General features: G+C 36.8%; 4 protein-coding genes across 4 annotated transcripts; 1 reads left to right on the top strand and 3 right to left on the bottom strand.

Moving 5' to 3' along the window:
* Positions 1 to 509: 509 nt before the first annotated feature.
* On the top strand, positions 510 to 1,265 carry LOC110749272 (DUF3511 domain protein (DUF3511)). The gene has a single exon (XM_021949338.2). It carries the CDS (start codon positions 624 to 626, stop codon positions 1,095 to 1,097), a length of 474 nt encoding a protein of 157 aa, XP_021805030.1. The 5' UTR covers positions 510 to 623; the 3' UTR covers positions 1,098 to 1,265.
* A 1,550-nt stretch (positions 1,266 to 2,815) lies between these two features.
* On the bottom strand, positions 2,816 to 6,860 carry LOC110749209 (casein kinase 1-like protein 1). The gene is made up of 14 exons (XM_021949264.2): positions 6,359 to 6,860; positions 6,191 to 6,231; positions 5,663 to 5,732; positions 5,409 to 5,557; positions 5,226 to 5,321; positions 5,037 to 5,107; positions 4,814 to 4,875; positions 4,622 to 4,685; positions 4,458 to 4,542; positions 4,245 to 4,371; positions 4,054 to 4,136; positions 3,915 to 3,978; positions 3,484 to 3,626; positions 2,816 to 3,342 (listed from the first exon to the last, which is right to left on the bottom strand). The coding sequence occupies exons 1-14, from the start codon at positions 6,432 to 6,434 to the stop codon at positions 3,061 to 3,063; spliced, it is 1,413 nt and encodes a 470-aa protein (XP_021804956.1). The 5' UTR covers positions 6,435 to 6,860; the 3' UTR covers positions 2,816 to 3,060.
* An 887-nt stretch (positions 6,861 to 7,747) lies between these two features.
* On the bottom strand, positions 7,748 to 9,346 carry LOC110749239 (EPIDERMAL PATTERNING FACTOR-like protein 2). Its single transcript, XM_021949303.2, has 3 exons — positions 8,630 to 9,346; positions 8,457 to 8,509; positions 7,748 to 8,372 (listed from the first exon to the last, which is right to left on the bottom strand). The coding sequence occupies exons 1-3, from the start codon at positions 8,727 to 8,729 to the stop codon at positions 8,142 to 8,144; spliced, it is 384 nt and encodes a 127-aa protein (XP_021804995.1). The 5' UTR covers positions 8,730 to 9,346; the 3' UTR covers positions 7,748 to 8,141.
* A 1,194-nt stretch (positions 9,347 to 10,540) lies between these two features.
* Positions 10,541 to 14,385, bottom strand: LOC110749291 (calmodulin-binding family protein). The gene is made up of 8 exons (XM_021949364.2): positions 13,785 to 14,385; positions 12,918 to 13,467; positions 12,697 to 12,811; positions 12,533 to 12,598; positions 12,280 to 12,368; positions 12,091 to 12,178; positions 11,633 to 11,965; positions 10,541 to 11,521 (listed from the first exon to the last, which is right to left on the bottom strand). Exons 2-8 carry the CDS (start codon positions 13,421 to 13,423, stop codon positions 11,069 to 11,071), a joined length of 1,650 nt encoding a protein of 549 aa, XP_021805056.2. The 5' UTR covers positions 13,424 to 13,467; positions 13,785 to 14,385; the 3' UTR covers positions 10,541 to 11,068.
* Positions 14,386 to 17,278: the final 2,893 nt, after the last annotated feature.

The raw sequence follows: 17,278 nt of genomic DNA on the forward strand, positions 1-17,278 counted from the left end.
AAATTCTATCTCTTAAATTTGATTCAACGATTAAGAGATAGACTTCGTTATTTAATAGCGAACAATCATATATAAAGTATCAATATTCTGTTAATATTATGAATTTGTTATAGTAACAGTGCTATTTAAAAACAAAAATACTGTTGATAGATACCCATAGTAAAGAGTTTGAATATGACATAAGTAAAGAAATAAAATATCAAAATTCAGTTAATATTGTGAGTTCACTATAGTACTAATTCTATTTAATAATTTTGCCACAGTATTTCTACATGTTATCGGACAGCATCGCAACAGTACAGTGGGCCCAATTACAAAAATATACATTATCCTAAACCGCTGAAATGCTCAAAGAAAAGAAAAACACACTGCAAACTCCCATAAGGTCGCTGTCCTGAGTCACGAGATTCTCACGTGAACAGAAACACCTGGTAAATTCCACTGCAGAGAGTCCGGTGGTACCCCCTCCACATCCATTACAAAACCTTTTTTTTTTTTTTTTTTAATTCTAAATATCACCGACGGGTCGGCATCTTAGTCAGCGCCGAACCACATTAAAGAATGAAATAAAATCATATAAGAATAACAATAAATATTATTAAATAAGCAATTGATCGGCGGAAATGCCACGATCCCCCAAGAAGCTCTCATTTGACCAATTGACTGGAGCTTCAGAGACAGTGAGCTCAGATTTCCGTAAGTTCTCAGTGAAAGCAGCTATGGATGATTTCAGATCCAAATCATGCGGGCATGGAATGATGCAGATAGAGAGCTACTGCGGCAATGGCTCGGGGCCCACTTCCTCCGGCGGCATCAATGGAATGCAAGATCTCAGGTGTTACAGTGCCTCCTATGCGTCTTCAGTGCAGCCGCCGACCCAAACCCAGATGGGCAACAATGGCCATAGGTTCAAGAAGGGCAAGTCCACAAATGGGTCTGCTTCGAAAAGCTGGAGCTTTAATGATCCGGAGCTGCAGAGGAAGAAGAGGGTCGCTAGCTATAAGGTTTATACTGTGGAAGGCAAGCTCAAAGGCTCTCTCCGGAAGAGCTTCAGGTGGGTCAAGGAAACCTGCAACAGAGTGGTCTATGGGCGGTAAATCATTTTTCTGAATATATTATTATTTGGTGGTTTAATTCGTGTTAATGTTTGTTAGTGTTGGTTTATTCTATAAAGTTAATTTAATGAGGTGGTAATATGTTTGTCGATGAATATGTGTATATTTCTGGATGTTTGGTATCTGAAATTCTATCCATTTTTATTCAAAGTCTTGTTTGCTGGTTTCTGCTAAGAACATGACTTGTCTCAAAGTAAGCAAATATTGATGTGGTTATGGTGGAAATTATGAAAATTATAAAATTCGGATCTAAATTGTAAGGAATATTACAGGGGCAAAGTGCGCTTTTTTTTTTTTTTTTCTGTTCATTACGAAAACTCACCCAAAAAGAGGATGGCACAAATACAACAATACAAGCAATTAGCATAGTTTTCTTTATAGGTTTTCTCATGACATCTTGGTTTCTCCGATTATGGTTTTGCTGGTTTGGACATGAATTGCATGATGCTACAGAATCTAGAAAAGTTTAGGACCTCAACCGGATTTTTGACATTGAAGAAGGGGCTGATTCTTAAAGCTATTTCTATAGCGACATTGTAAAAAAGGTCTCCTTTAGAACGAGAGAGAGAATGTTAGGCCTCGGGTCCTGGTATTGTGGCCAATTGCTTTTTTTTTCTTTTTCCCTTCTTGTGTTTTGCTGTTTCAGTTTTCTTTTCTTCTTTGCTGCCTTGTTAGGCTAGCTTATCCATCTCTCGTCTGTGTACCCACGCCTTGAATGTGTTTTGGGGGAAATGGAAGAGGACAGTGAATGCTGGTTTTTCAATAAGCCTGGATTTGGCTTGTCTGAGTGACTGTTCGATAACCATTTCAATTTTATTTTTTAGTTTTTATTTTTTGTGCTAGAGTACAGAGGAAAGAGAGGGAGAATGGAAGTGAGATGAAGATGAGATTAAGAGGGAAGATGAGAAGGGAGGATGGGAGGAAGGAATAACAAAAGTGAAAACTAAAACTAAAACATGAAATCTATTTGAAATTGTTTTCACTTTTGTTACTCCTTCCTCCCATCATCCCCTCTCATCCTCTCTCAATCTCATCCTCACTCCCATTTACTTTCATTTTCCTCTATAATATAGCACAAAAAATGAAAATGAAAAATGAAAAATAAAATGGTTATCAAATGGACCCTAAGTATTTTGCATTTCAGTTTTGATAACAAGGATGTTTAAAAAACAAAAAATTATTAAATAAACAACAATATTATATCTACAAAAATATTTTTACAACGTGATAATGCACTTGCAACAAAGTTATGGGGCAAGCTGCAATTTGGAATCGAACTTCTTGCAAACACTGATCATCCTCGCTCGCATGCAAGTCAAACCTGAGACCTCCTTTAACTAAGTGGAGACAACTACGACAACTAGACTAAAGACATTCTATCTTGGAAATCCCTGTCGTAGGTTGAAGGCTAACATACCTCTCATGGGGCTGTATAGAAACGATTTACTTGGAAGCGTAGAACTTTGACTCCCTCAGCAAAGATGAGATGTGGACCAGCTAATTTGACTCCTTACCCAAGAAATAAGTTTCTTTACAATTTACAAAGCAAAGATTAATACAACAGCTGGCTGTGGGAAAACAAAATGTGAAATATCACGCATCCTAGTTGCGGTTTCTGAAAAGTAAAAGAACATTATAAACTCGGATGTAAAAAATATCAACCCAAAAAAGAAAAGCCACAGCATGCAAACAAGGGTACATTTTTCTTTAACAATTTTGTTATTTTACTTTTTGGAAAAAGAAAATTTACATTGTTTATCACGCAAATAGATGGGCGTGTTAAAGCACAAGTTGAAGCAACAAACACTCAGCTCTCTTGCATGGGTAACTGAGTTCAAACGAAATCGCCTCTCAGACTCTCACCTTTGATATGTATTAAAACCTAATCTGAAGAAAGCAAAACAATCAAATTACGATTTACAGCAACCTGCAAAAGTCAGCATCTCTAATAATGAACCCTCTCCTCATTGTCTATATGCAGACCTTCAATGCCTTTAAGGGTTGTTTCATAGTTCCTGCTTTGCGAGGTATGTCTCCTACTGGGGTCCGATGACTCGACCGGTGAACTTCTTCGCCCACTCGAAATTCTGTGTGCTCCAGGACTAGCATCGGTTGTACGAGTGCGATAAGGATCAGACTCACTTCCACCAAATGCATCACGGCTGCTAGAAACAGCAACTCTCCTTGATGATCCAGCTGACCGGCCCAAGATATTGTTATTCGACATCTGCAAGGCCCAAGCATGCAGATAAGCTTTTTGACAGATGGCATTAAAGCAAGTTTGTTTAACTGTCCCAGTTTGATATATATATACGGGCACAAGAGGGAAATCTTCAATTTATAAAAAAATGCATTCCAAACTACTTACAAGAGTTTCTCTAGATAATGGAGCATCATTAGCAACTGGATTCTTCTGCTTCGAAAGGCTCATGGAATTGAGAGCTGGCCCAGGTATTCTCCTCCGAGAAGAATCCAATGAAGTTAAACCCGTTGGCCGCCCATCTTCCTCGCCTGCAAGGAAGTCCGAAAGCAAATGTTATGAACTCCAAAGCTTATGCAGGAGTCGGCTTCTATTTACAACTTTCAAAAGAAATCAAACCAAATATTGGAAAACCATCGGCAATAAGTTTAGCACTACACTAGTGAACAAAGGAACTCAATATATCTATAAAAGAACATGCCAAGGAAAGATTGCCTTTTAAAATAAACAGACAGGAGAAAAAAAAAAAAAACATGCAATGGAATGAATGAGCCAATGTATAAGAATACTGTTTAAATTCAACAATGCTAAACAACTACCTGTCTGCCTGTCCACATTTGCAGCAGCATGGGGAATCCCAGAACTTGTTCCAGCACCAGGACCCTAAATCAAACAAGATGTCAATACAAATGCATAAATGCTGATAAAAGACAAAGTAAAACATAACACAGAAATTACAAGAGCACGGGTTGGAGGAGTAGCCAGCTGTGATTGCTGATACTTCAAAATTGTCCAGTCAAACACATAATCAAACTGGAAACCTGTAACAAAATCCAAAGTGTAAAAATATGATACAAGCACACACGAAAATTATATTAATGTGTAAATGCACTCAGAAATGCTCATTGTAATGAACGTAGAATTCAAACCTTCACGAATAAAGACATCGCGGAATATTTTTTTCAGATAAACATAGTCTGGCTTATCATCAAATCGTAGTGAGCGACAATAATGGAAATACGAAGCAAACTCTGTCGGATAACCACGACACAATGCCTGTGAAATCATTAAACTCTCCAGTCACGAGATGCGAGACATGACGTCTAAATTTCATACGACCACAATATTCACAAACATCGTACCTCAATTGAAGTAGAAACCTTCTTTTCACTAATTTTCTCATACTTCTGTTTCTTAGTTCCGGCTTTTAGTCCCTGCCAAGGAAGACTACAAGCAAATAGAATTACTAAACAAAACATCAACAGATAGCACTGCAATAAAATATAGGGTCTTCAGAAATAATCACCTTCCTCTAAGGAAGTACATAAGGACATAACCAAGAGATTCTAAATCATCCCTCCGGCTTTGCTCTATAAAGTGCAAAATAGCATAAAAAGAGATTCTAAATCAATGTTATAAACCAGAAATACACTTAATTGGAACAACAACAATACATTAGAAGGAACACCAAAGGAAAAACAATACGACTAAAACATACCAATGCCAAGGTGAGTGTTCATGCTTGCATATCTTGCAGTTCCAGTCAAATTCTTGTTTTCTCTGCAGCAATCACAACCATGCACAATGAAATTTGACTGGTGAAGTTACTATATAACTGCATATCTCGCAGTTCCAATCAAATTCATGTTTTTCTTATACCATATTATCTGGCATCATATTTGAAGACCATATTAGGAAACACAAACTAGCATCATCCTCACCTGTAAGGAATATGCTGACGGGTTGTACTATCTCTGTATTTCTTAGCCAGACCAAAGTCAATCATGTATACCTACACATAAGGGAAAATTACCATATCAAGATGAAATCCTTAGCATATGAAATAAGCGCACCAAAACACATGCATGCAAAAACCTACATAAGCATGTTAAAAAAACTAGAGCAAAAACCTGGTTTGCACGCCTTCCCAAGCCCATAAGAAAATTGTCGGGCTTGATATCTCGATGTAGAAATGACTTAGCATGAACAAATTCAACACGACTGATCTGAAATAAACGTCAAGCACGGCAAAAGTCAACATTTCCCAACAAGTATATAAACCAATACGATGACATGCATAAACTCACACCTACCATTTGATCTGCAAGCATAAGAACCGTCTTCAGCGAAAGTTTCCTACTACAGAAGTTAAACAAATCTTCAAGACTAGGGCCCAGCAAATCCATCACCAAAACATTATAATCTCCTTCAACTCCAAACCACCTTACATTTGGAATCCCAGCTGCAAGAACCAAATTTAGAAAACAGAAAGAACTTGTAACAAAAAATTCAAAAACCTATAGAATGAAACTACTGATCAAGTGTGAAAGTCAGGAGTTTCCAGTACTTCCTCCTTGTAGTATCCTGTATAACTTGGATTCATACAGCAACTGCGGATGTTTTGTCTTGACATTTTCCTACATATAATAAACAGCACAACCATTAGCTTCATACTCCCACAAGAGCTATCCATCACACTAAAGTGCTAATAACACTCTAAAAACAAACATCACCACAACCACCAAACTTCAAGACCTCACTATTAAAAGTAAATACAATTTCAAGATATTTATCTATCAATCAAAACAATATATATCGCACTGTAACTTGACCTAGAACAAGGAATAACAAGAGGAGCATGCTTCTTGCAGAATTAGGATCAACATTAGCAGAAATTGATCTCAGGATTAGTTGATCCAAACCTTTGGTTCATTGGCATTACTAACTCAAAGAGAAAGCTGAAGCATTTTTATCACAGCATGAACTTAAAAACCATTATTATAGATTTAACTTAATCTAAAACATAACTACAAGAAAGCCAATGGGCATTAAAAAAAAACAAAATTTGAAGCTGAATTGGAAGAACAAAACTCACAAGCTTAATCGCAACCTCTTCGTTTGTCTGAATATTTGTACCTGCACATACAAATCCATCACCAATCACACACTAAACGACCAAAACAATACAAATCCGCAATTAAGCAGCTAATCACATACAGAAATAAACAAATACAGGCAATAAGATGAAGAAAAAGGAACAAACCGAGATAGATCTCTCCGAAGGAGCCGCTGCCGATCTTCCGGCCGAGCCGAAACTTATTCCCAACACGAGGCTCCATTTTTCACAGCCCAAATAAATCGAAACCCTAACCCTAGAAATACAAAACTAAAAATCGAAAAAGAAAAAAAAAATTAAAAAAAAATTGAAGATCCTAAAAGACGAACAGCACCCAGGTGGTGAAGCATGAGCAGAACACAGTTGGCCGACTCAACCGCAACGACATCGGATTGTCATCCAATAAAAAGCAAAATGTTGCAAGCAAACAAATTTGTACGGACAGCAATGCACTGGGGCCTGTGTGGGTTCTTTCTTGTTGGAGATCTAGGGTTAGGATTTTTCTTTTTCCTCTTTATTTTTGTTTATTTTTTAATTCTATTTTGTTTAAGTGTTTTTGGGTTAAAAGCGCTTTTGGATTAAATTACAGAGAGAGAACGGCAAAAGCAAAAGCAGGCTGCCTACCCTCTCCTTCCTCCTTCTTCCTGCTTTTGATTCACTTGGAAGCTAAAGTTCGGTAGATAGAAAATGTCTTTTTAGTTTTCTTTATTTTTTTTTTAATTTTTGGCCTGTCGACATGCTTTGTCTCCCACGCGTGGTATTCGCGCGTGACGGAGGCTGTCGGATGGGATTGATGTCACGTGACTTTTTTTTTTTCTACAGAGGTGGAGCGTGCCTGACACGTGGTCCAACTGGGTTTGATTTGAGTCGGATCTTTTTAATTTTGAAAGAACGTGACCCATGAAAAACGTGAGACCCACTCTACCCCACCCGACTTGGTGGTAGGTCTCTTCATACATACTTTTCCTTTTCTTTTTCTTTTTTTACAATATATTTATTTATTTTTGCTAAGAAATTAAACATGTATATTTTCTTTCATTTTCTTTAAATTCAACTCTTTGGATGGTGAGGATCAATTAAAACAAGAGAAATATCAACAAGTACATTTTATATAGAAATTAAATATGGTGGAAATTAAATGAATTCTACTTTAAATTCCTATTTTTAATTGTCAAATTTCCTAAACAAGTACATTTCAGATGGAAATTAAATTAGGTACTAAATGCATTTGAGTTGGCATTGAACACTAGAATCCTCAATTGAAATCAGAGTCTTCAGTGAAATCCTGCTGAAATCACAGCAGGGTTGATTTAAAACTGCAATTCAAGCACCTATTAAATGCCATTTAAATCTTCATTTCCCAATTCCATATCCAACTTGATTTTTCTGTGCAATTTAAGTTTGCCAATTAAATGCCTTTTTAGGATACTTAATTTGATTGCCTTCTGTTTTTGCTGGAATAACAAAAGCTTAAGCAGGGACAGGGCAAATGACTTATTAGTGTAGTGGTTTGGAGCAATTATTTCTATCGGGAAATGTCCTGAATTTGACTCTTAGCATCCATTTAGTGTATGTCAATTTACAATAGGAAAGATCCTAAAAATAAAATTAAAAGAGGGACGGTCTTTTTTGGATCTCAATTATTCTAGCAACTTTTTTTTTTTCTGCACTGTGTGAAACAGTGGATAGAAGTCAAAAACTGTATCTAGGCTTTTAGCTGCGAAAGCTTTAAGCACCCCCACAACACATAACCTAGTCACATTTCAGGGGAACAAACAAAAGAATTAAAAATGAATTGGATCAGTTTATACATGGCAATGGCATGCCACCTAGCTAGAGTTTGGAAACTAACTGATGGAAGCTATCTGCTATAACCCTATCTTGATGATCAAGTTGTCTCTGAAGTTTGAACTTGAAAAAACTGAACCATTTATGGGTTGAAGAAAGTAGAGCCGCACTTGCATTTCCATCCTTCAGGCTCATAATTTGCATATTGAAGTCCAATTTGGTCTGTGGTTGTGGGTATCTGAACTGGAAAACATGGCACACAGCCTTGACATTTGTGCTCACAATTTGGTGGTCTTGAGCCAAGCCTGCTCAGCCCTCTATACTTTCCTTCATTATCATCATCTACTGGAAGTCCTTCAATGCCTTCAACTCCCTAAAAAAGCAAACACTTATGCATTATAGCAAAACAAATACCAAAAACTAATCAAAACCCAGATAGGGAGAGCCTGAGATGTACCTGTTTTGGGTCAAAGGTTGCATCTTGGGGATGTGGGTTTTGGTCTTGATCAGCTATGTATAGAAACTAATTAGCAACATGGTATAGTGGATATAATAAATAAACAACATTTGGACTCAAGTAAGTATTACTTTAAAAGAATCAAAGGTCCAAAAAATGAGGTTTTAGCTAACCTTGTTGATGAGCAAAATCAGAGAAGGTAAAAGGTCTGCTTGTTACACAAACCCAACTCAGAAGACTGGCCACTAGAATAAGGCATGCCCTTTTCTTCATTTTGTTAGAGTCCAAATGGCAATGATGATGATGGAGATGAACTTTTCTTCTATATCTATATATATATATATATATATATATAGAGAGAGAGAGAGAGAGAGAGAGAGAGATGCAGACTTGAAAACTGGTGGATAAAGTCACTGAAGAACAAACCAACCACAAATGCCTCTGAGGAGGCTCAGCTCATCCTATTTGAGACAGAATACAATTTTCTTAATATCCATCTCTGGTTCTTCTGTACCTGTTGTTCTGAGGAGAAATCTTTTTGGCCAGAGAGAGGTGATTCTGCCTTCTTGTCAAACAGAATGGTTGTATTGGTATTTGGTACCAACAAAACCAAATGACATGGAGGAGATTGGAATTGGAATTTGAAATCCTCTTCCTTTTTGACAACTCAATCAATCCTAAAGTCTGATCAATCAAGGCAAAATTTATAACTGTGAAAACTGTCTGATTTATCTGAACTTTCCCATTTGAACGTTCATAGTCTATCAACTGCAACTGCCCCCCATCAAACCTTCGACTGCAGAGCCTCTTACTCTCTGAGTCACTTTGATAAACTTATTGAAGGTCAAGTCTTTTTTGGACAGTTTCACTTCAATGATATTTTCCCACTCCAACTATGCTTTTTAGAGCCACGAATTAAATTGGCTTATGGTAAATTGGCCAATAAAACTTCTGCTTATGTGAATAATACCTGACCTGAGGCACCAATAAGATGCTCACTGATTTAATCAGCCGACTAAAAAGTAATTATTATTCGTACTTGGGTCCAATCTGGCTGTGCCCTCTAAAAGTCTGAGTCAAACAGATGACTTGTCTTGTGTGTTGGGATTATTATATTTTTGGTCGAAAATAAAAATAAAAATCCTAACACATAAGACAAGTCATCTGTTTAATGCTTGGTTCTTGTGATTATATGTATAAAACTGGTAGAAAAATGTGTACGAAATGAAATAACACTATTTTACTATTTTCAATTAATCATAAATTGTCACGTAAAGAAGTTATCATGCATGACATGTAGTAATTGATTGAAAATAACAAAATAATGTTATCCCCATCTCACACAAGTATTTCTCGTAAAGCAAGGGCTTGCTGCTTCACATCATAATCTCTTATATCATTTCTGGTTATGTTTTGCAGTTAATGAGCTTTTAATGTATTCACTAAAAGTTGACTGAATCTGAAAACTTGCAATTAATTTAAGGTGGTAAAAGCATTTCTGTTTCAAGTTTCAAATGCTACTCTTTTTCTGGTTATCAGACAGACAACCAACACGCAGACAGCAGGGGCCTCTCTGCTGTACTCTACATGAGCCCCCACTGCCCTCCTACAGCAGGTAAGAGACTGCATGACATAATGACACGTGGTGATGAAATTGGTTGCAGATTGCATTCCTTGCAATGCAAGTTGGCACAAATGTACAATTTGTCTGTAAATTTGTCCCTTAGCAGTGATAGGTAACATGGTGTTATAATGAGGCCGTACAACCCAGAGATAGAGAGAGAGATGGGGCTGACCTACTACCAGTCTATCACTCCATGACTAAGAGGAGGAGGAGGCTGTAGAATTTGAGCAAGTTTAGCTTCACTAAAACAAGATTAGAATTACTATTAACAGCAAAGTTAGTGTTCCTTTGACCAAACTGAATACAGATGATAATCCAATAGACAATTTGTATGTGTTTCGTTTCCTTTGTGTCTGTTTTTGGAGTGTGTCAGCGATGGAAGTTTGATTGAGTTGAGTGACTTGACTTGATCACTCGGTTTGTGTTGTCTCTCCCTCTCTACTCAGACAGAAGTATCAAATTATAAAATGATTATATATTGCTGATATAAGTCTCTGTTCATCTTTTTTTCTTTTTTTTTTTCATAAACAAGTACAATATTATTTTGTGGGTACGTATTTGTTCAAGTACTTGGATATTCTTTGGAGTCAAAATCAGCAACAAAAGAAGGAAAGTGTCAAACAAGAATTAGAAATTATGATATTTGATTTCACCTGTGTCAGCTTCCCGGTATACAATAAATAAAGAATGAATTAAACCCGACCTGACCCAAAAATACATGGGCCAAAATTGGGTTGAGGAAAAAAAAAACCATTTGGCTGACGTAGGGCATGTTACAAAAAATATTAAATCATGACCTAGAACTAGAATGATATAAAACTTATGAAAGAATCAAAGGAAGGAGAAAAAAAAATTTGGGTTAGTCCCGACCCAAGTCGCCCGTCATTTTGCGCACAGGAAGTGCTCCCTAGGTCAAGGTTTTTTGGCCCATTATTATACTACGACTATCTAACCCAAGCCCGGGAGCCAAACACGTCCGTCAACCACCTTAGCTGGCTGCGGGAATTTGGGTTCTTGGGCTTGGGAGGCCCATATATGCAAGTCTTGGTGAGAGCCGGACCTTTGGGCTGGGCCTTGGAGAAGGAATTGGGCCATAATGTCCCAACGTTCCGGGAGTGACCCGGGGCGACAGGTTGACTTGTTCCAATGCTCTGGATTGTAGCTCTGCTGGGTAGTCCCGGACACACCCAATTCTGGGTCCAGTTCCTGAAGTCCATTTGCACGACAAGCGCTTGCCCAAGTCGAACACTGGTGGTTTGGCATTGGCAACCAAAACCTTCTTAGTTTCCTCTTGAACGGTTGTGATTGTGGTTTTCTTTGTGATATCATCTGAACTAGTTGTCTTTCCACCGTCTGATTCTGTTGATTTGAATGATTCAAGCTTTGTTGGTTCCCCATCAGTGATCTTCATTGAAGGATAGTCATCATCAATTGCACACCTCTGTGGAAAACCAATAAAAGATCATTAGAAAATTGACCCCAAAAATGTTATATGAGATTAGCTAGGCATGTAAAGCATGAACAAACAAATAAAAAATAGTAATTTAATTACCTTAACATTGGAGAGATCTACATGATTTTCTTCTAGGAAGCTGATGAATTCCATGAAATTTTCTTCTGTTGGGTGATAATGACCACTGTATGGCCAAATAGCCTCAAGAATCCCATCATGGGCAACCAATCTTCCAGCTGCTGTGGTGGCTCCTCCTGCTAGAAAACTTGAGTGTTGAAACTGGCCCTTCTTCTTCTGCCCCACGTACAAAGACCTTGTTGTGCTCAGCACAAATATCCATTTGGAACCTTCAATGGTGTTCACAAGCACCCCACTTTGCCTGTATAAAAGCTTCCCATTTTCCACCACTACTTCATATGCTTCTCTCTCTATCTGAAATTTTGCCAACACAAAGGTAACACAATCAGATATCAAAACCATTTGCTTATTTATGATCCACAACCAACACAAAATTAAAGTTAGCTGTAAATAAAATTAAGATATGGTTTAGAACTTACCGGTCCGAGATACTTGATGCATTGCCGGTGTAGAACTGGCCTTGGACATTTCTCGACATTTATTTCTTTACCGTCTCCGACATCCAGCCTGCATTATGCAAATCGATCAGTAAGTGGCAATGAAATCATATCAGAAGAAAGTTTGAAGACAATCAACAATTTTATTTATTAAAAGAACAAACTACTTACCAGTAGAAGAAAGGCTGACTGCTCTCGCTTTCAAACCAGATATCATAGTAGAAGTGTAAATTGTGTCCATACCGATGTCGTGGATCAATCTGTAGAAAAAATCAAGAAATAAACAGATTGACGTTAGACCAATGCTTTACATGAACTAGTTTTTTGAACAATGGTTTACAAGGAACATGAAGTTTCCAATGAAATGTCTAGTCTTATAACAGAGGCCAAAGTAAGGACATGAATATAGGGATGGAGAACTTACAGCTTCAAGCCAGTGTTGCAGAGCCAACTTTTGTGCCTTCTCATCCTTGGACAAACCCTTTCCAACCTGCAATAATTACATGGTAAATATTAATATCCAAATGAATCTCCAATTAGCAAAATGAACAATAGCTAAACAGAAAGTTTAAGAAGTAGAAAACAAACCTTGGCTGCTCTTGTCCTAGCCCTTGCCCACCGGGAAACAGCAGTTTCCGGTTTCTCAACATTGAAGAATGACACAGAACTCCGCTTGAGAGCTGCAAAATCTAATGCCTTCCACCTAAAGTATTTGAAATAACCAAATTAATCAAACCATTGAACATAAAATAAAATAAAAACTGAAATCAAACAAAATTTCATTGGCAAGAAATTACTAGGAGACTCACCATAGCTCCTCAACCACCACAGCACAATCTGCCAGGTTTCTTCGAGTCCGATAACTCTTGTAAACCTTTTGAAGCTTAACTGCGGCAGCATCAAGCTCACTAACGGGCCTTGGTGAAAAGAAAACTGAGTTTTCAGGCACAGCAAGTGCAGGCATTGGTTTATGCTTCAAATCATTTTTGCCTTTACAAACATCTATGGCCATTTCCTGCCTGTCTTGAACAAGACCCTTGAACGAAAGATTTCTGTCAAGTGTTACATTTTCAGGCTTGCAATCCCTCAAACGAGTTGAATTGTTGGTCCCCAACTTGTTAGAACTATTCGAAACAATGGTGGTTTCTGGTTCTGTTTTCTTGAAGCTATCTGTTTTCTTAAAGCTATGTGTTCTCAATATCACATGAGCACCTCCATCTCTGGGGCTGAAACGGATGTTGTATGTTAAATCAAAGAAACTATGCTTTACAATCTCCTCCCAGGCTGACGCAAGTAATGAGAGGGATAGCCCCATAGAATTGCTGAAGAAGGCTTCAAGTCTAAAGAGGCAAATTTTACCTGCTCAATATGATCACACAATAGGTATTATTAGTATACTAAAGATTAGATTGTAAGAAGAACTCCAAACAAAAAGCTCAAGCCCTCATGAACATGCCAATGTTCTGATTCTTTGATTTGAAGACACAGTAAATTTAAGGTGGTCCCTTTCAAATGAACAACTTTTCTGAAAAAACTAAGAACAACTTTTCTGAAAAAAACTAAGAATTGAAACAGAAGCAAGCTGCTAATTATTAACCATCAAAATCCCAAAACACTTAGATTGAAACAAACCTACAAATTGGGTAACAGAATTGGGAGATGAATCATTATCTTACCTGAAATGGGATTGTTCAGAATGTCCTAAAAAAGGTTGTGTTTGAACTCAGAGAGCAAATACTCACAAGTAATGAGATTATGAGTCTTGACTGCTTAGCTCTCCTCACTTATATATACCTCAAAAAACAAAAAACTAATCCCACTAGTCCTTCGTATACGTGTCAAGAATATGGAAGAGGAAAATGGGAAGATGGAAAATATGAAGTCTTTGAATTCTTGGGAAATCAACGGATGATGGTTGCTTTAGAATTGGAAGACAGAATGGTGGGTGTGTGTGGTTCAACGTTTTGAGTTTTCTTTGGTTCAAATCCCACGAGTGCTTTGAATTTGATGGATTCAAAGCTTGAGAAGCTGAAAAACTGCCTTCTCTGTCTTGTGGATGTGAACGTGCCCCTTTATAAAAGGTTGTGTGTTTCCTAACATACAAAACATGGAAATTAGGGGAGAGGGAGAGAGAGAGAGAGAGAGAGATTCGGCGGTCAAAAAAAGTAAGCCTTGCCAGTTTCCGTGAAAAAACTCAGAGTTGCCTTTTAACTAAACAAAACTGGGATTTTGGGTCCATCAGACAAAAAGAAAAGAAAAATAAAAACTGGGATTTGTGTGCTTGTTCAATCTCACCGGTCAACAGCCCAAACAAGTCAGGGGCCTCTCTTTCATGGCTTTGGTCATGGAAGACGCGCAGAGTCATAAGCTTTTGTTGTTTACTGTTGCTGTTGTTGTCACTGCGTCTGTTTTCTTTATGTCCTTCCTTTACGGCCTGGCCAAGTTACCATAATGCCCTCTTCAAATTTCCACCGGATGTGATAGTTTTCCAAGTTGCTTTGGGTGCCAAGCCTTCAAATTTGATGTGTTTGTGGTCAGAGTGACGTTGTTTTGTGATTGATAGTTAACGTTTAGGGTTTCAAAGATGATTTAAATGAAATGTTTTGAGTATACACATTGTTTTTATAAACGATGAATAATTTATAAACTTCTTTTAACCATTTCATAAAGCATTTTTTCTCACGTTGAGTTGGGAAGCAAGACCCCCAAAGAAATATCCGATTCGAAATCTTTCAATGCCATTTCACTAAAAGAAATATTAGAAACATTCAATACATTATTTGTTTATACAAGAGTATGGTGGATTTAAACGCATAACCTCGAGTGTATAGATAACTGTTTTTAACCACCTAAACTACAAGCTCCTTGCAAAAAAGTTCATTATTTAGGTGTGCAAGTCAACAATCGAAAATTACCTGTGAAATGATGCTTTTAATTACTTGGGATGCAGCAGAGGAGAGACGTGCTTGAACAATGCACACCAGTGAGTCAAAATTAACATAGAGAGTCAAAAGTCAAGACATTGAAATCGATATATAATAATAATAATAATAATAATAATAATAATTCAATATGTGCTTGTCAAAGCAATGCAATCTTTCTGAGCCTTAACTTTGAACATCTTAGCTAGCTCATCCTAACAAAAATTCCATATTATCTAAAAACTTACCATTGAAAGTTAGTTAAAATAATTTTATAATTATTTAAAACTTTAAAGTAGGGAACATTAAACTTTAAAGGTTTTCTTTTCTTTATATTTAATTAGAATATTAACTTCCATGGTGACCTTTTATATTCCAACAAATAATGAGTGGACTTTTAGCTTTCGTTTTTGAACCGTAAAGGTCACGACACTGATTCCATCTGAAATATATATATATATATATATATATTCTTCCTCGCGAAATCACGAGGTGGTGGTGTGAATTCTGTAATACAATTCATCTTGGCCGACTTTTTAATTTTTTAATTTTCTTTTATAATCTTGTTTAGTCGTCGAATGTGCAGTTTACCAATGGACGTTATGCAACCCAGCCAAGCCAATCGATCTTAAACTATTTACAATTTTTACTATGTTTTTCTTTTGAGACAACCTCAACGGAACGAGGGAAACTTTATTGATAAAACGAAAAATTACAATATAGGGACAAAACACCTAATCCTGACTCAAAGAATCACATAATAGAACGTATTCCTAAATAAAATTGGAGGACACCTCAAACTAAATAAAGATGTGCACGTTATGCATATGAAAATCAACAATTTTTACTCTTTATATATAATAACAAACCAACCATTGTCGTTTTCTTTATGAAAGCAATAATTATCGCTTTCATTTCAATCTACTTTAAGCTTCTTAACTAATTTACATGCATGCAGCATGTTTATCTCACACCAGTCATCCAATCACAATCCCCATATATTTTATAGGGCATGTTTATAAAGTTATCTACCTCAATTACCAACGTTTTCATTGTATGAGCACATATACATGCATGATTCACGTAAAATTTATGTACACACATGCATCTTCATAATAAGTGCAATAAGTATTATGATAAAATGTGGAACATGCGAGTAGACAACTGATCGTAATATTTTTGTGTAATATTATACTTTTCATATTTTTCCGTACGGCTAATTTTCATTCTTCACACCCAAAATATCGACTCGTATGTACACGACATATTGATAGTAAGGTCCAACTCAAATTATGATGTTTTAATTTTTTTGGTGGTTTGGGAAAATGATGTTTTAGTTTTTGTAGGTGCAATGCAATAAATCAAAATCGTTGAGCAGAAGAGGTCCACAAAAGCGAGAGTCAATCGGTCAGTCAGTCACAAAATTTCCCAGAAGGGAGAGGAAGGGTATTTATGTAAATTACAGTGACGTTAAAAAAGTCCTGATTTCTTTGTGGATTGTACTCCAGTTCCCGCCACAGCTGTATAGTTAGTTGACCCTGCTGAGTGCCGACGTGTACTGCTTTTTATCTCTATCTCTTGCCAGTTGTTGCATGGTTTTCCTAATTTAATTAAATTATTTATGCCAACGTTTCTCAAAACCATGCTTTTGCAACGCGTTTTCATACCTGCAAGCAATTTGTCCAGCCGCCAAAATGGTCGATGCCGATCTACAACTATATCGTATTTTATATGCGTGCATGCATGGTGGGATTTTGCTAGGGTTTACGAGCATAGTCGAATTTTGATCCTTGAGATAAAAATTATTTATATAAAAATACATTATCCGTACATGTATTGAATGAATACTTGTATATAGGTGTAGAGCGCCTACCACTATTCAACAATAATGGAGGCCAATTGAATGCCTCACCGACTTGCATTTACAACTGCTTCGGTTTGTTGTATATGACTCATTTAATATAATTATTTTTTATATTTTTTATTTTATGAAATATAAATGAGAATTCAACAGCATACTGCAAAACCCTAGTTTTGTTTGTTCTTCTTTTTTGTTTCCTTGTTTGATAGCTATAAAGAAGAAGGTGCGAAGAAATTACAGGGAAATGTGGATGGAGAGAATTCAAATCAAAATTGGGTTGACTGTTTCCTTTTAAATAAGCAGCCTCTAATAAACCCTCGACCTAAAAAGTTTTCAAACATCACTAAACCTTGATTATTCAGATATAAAACGATCATGAGTTTTGGCT

Source organism: Prunus avium, chromosome 7 (assembly GCF_965620075.1).
Source record: "Prunus avium chromosome 7, drPruAviu1.hap1.1, whole genome shotgun sequence".
Lineage (NCBI taxonomy): Eukaryota > Viridiplantae > Streptophyta > Magnoliopsida > Rosales > Rosaceae > Prunus > Prunus avium.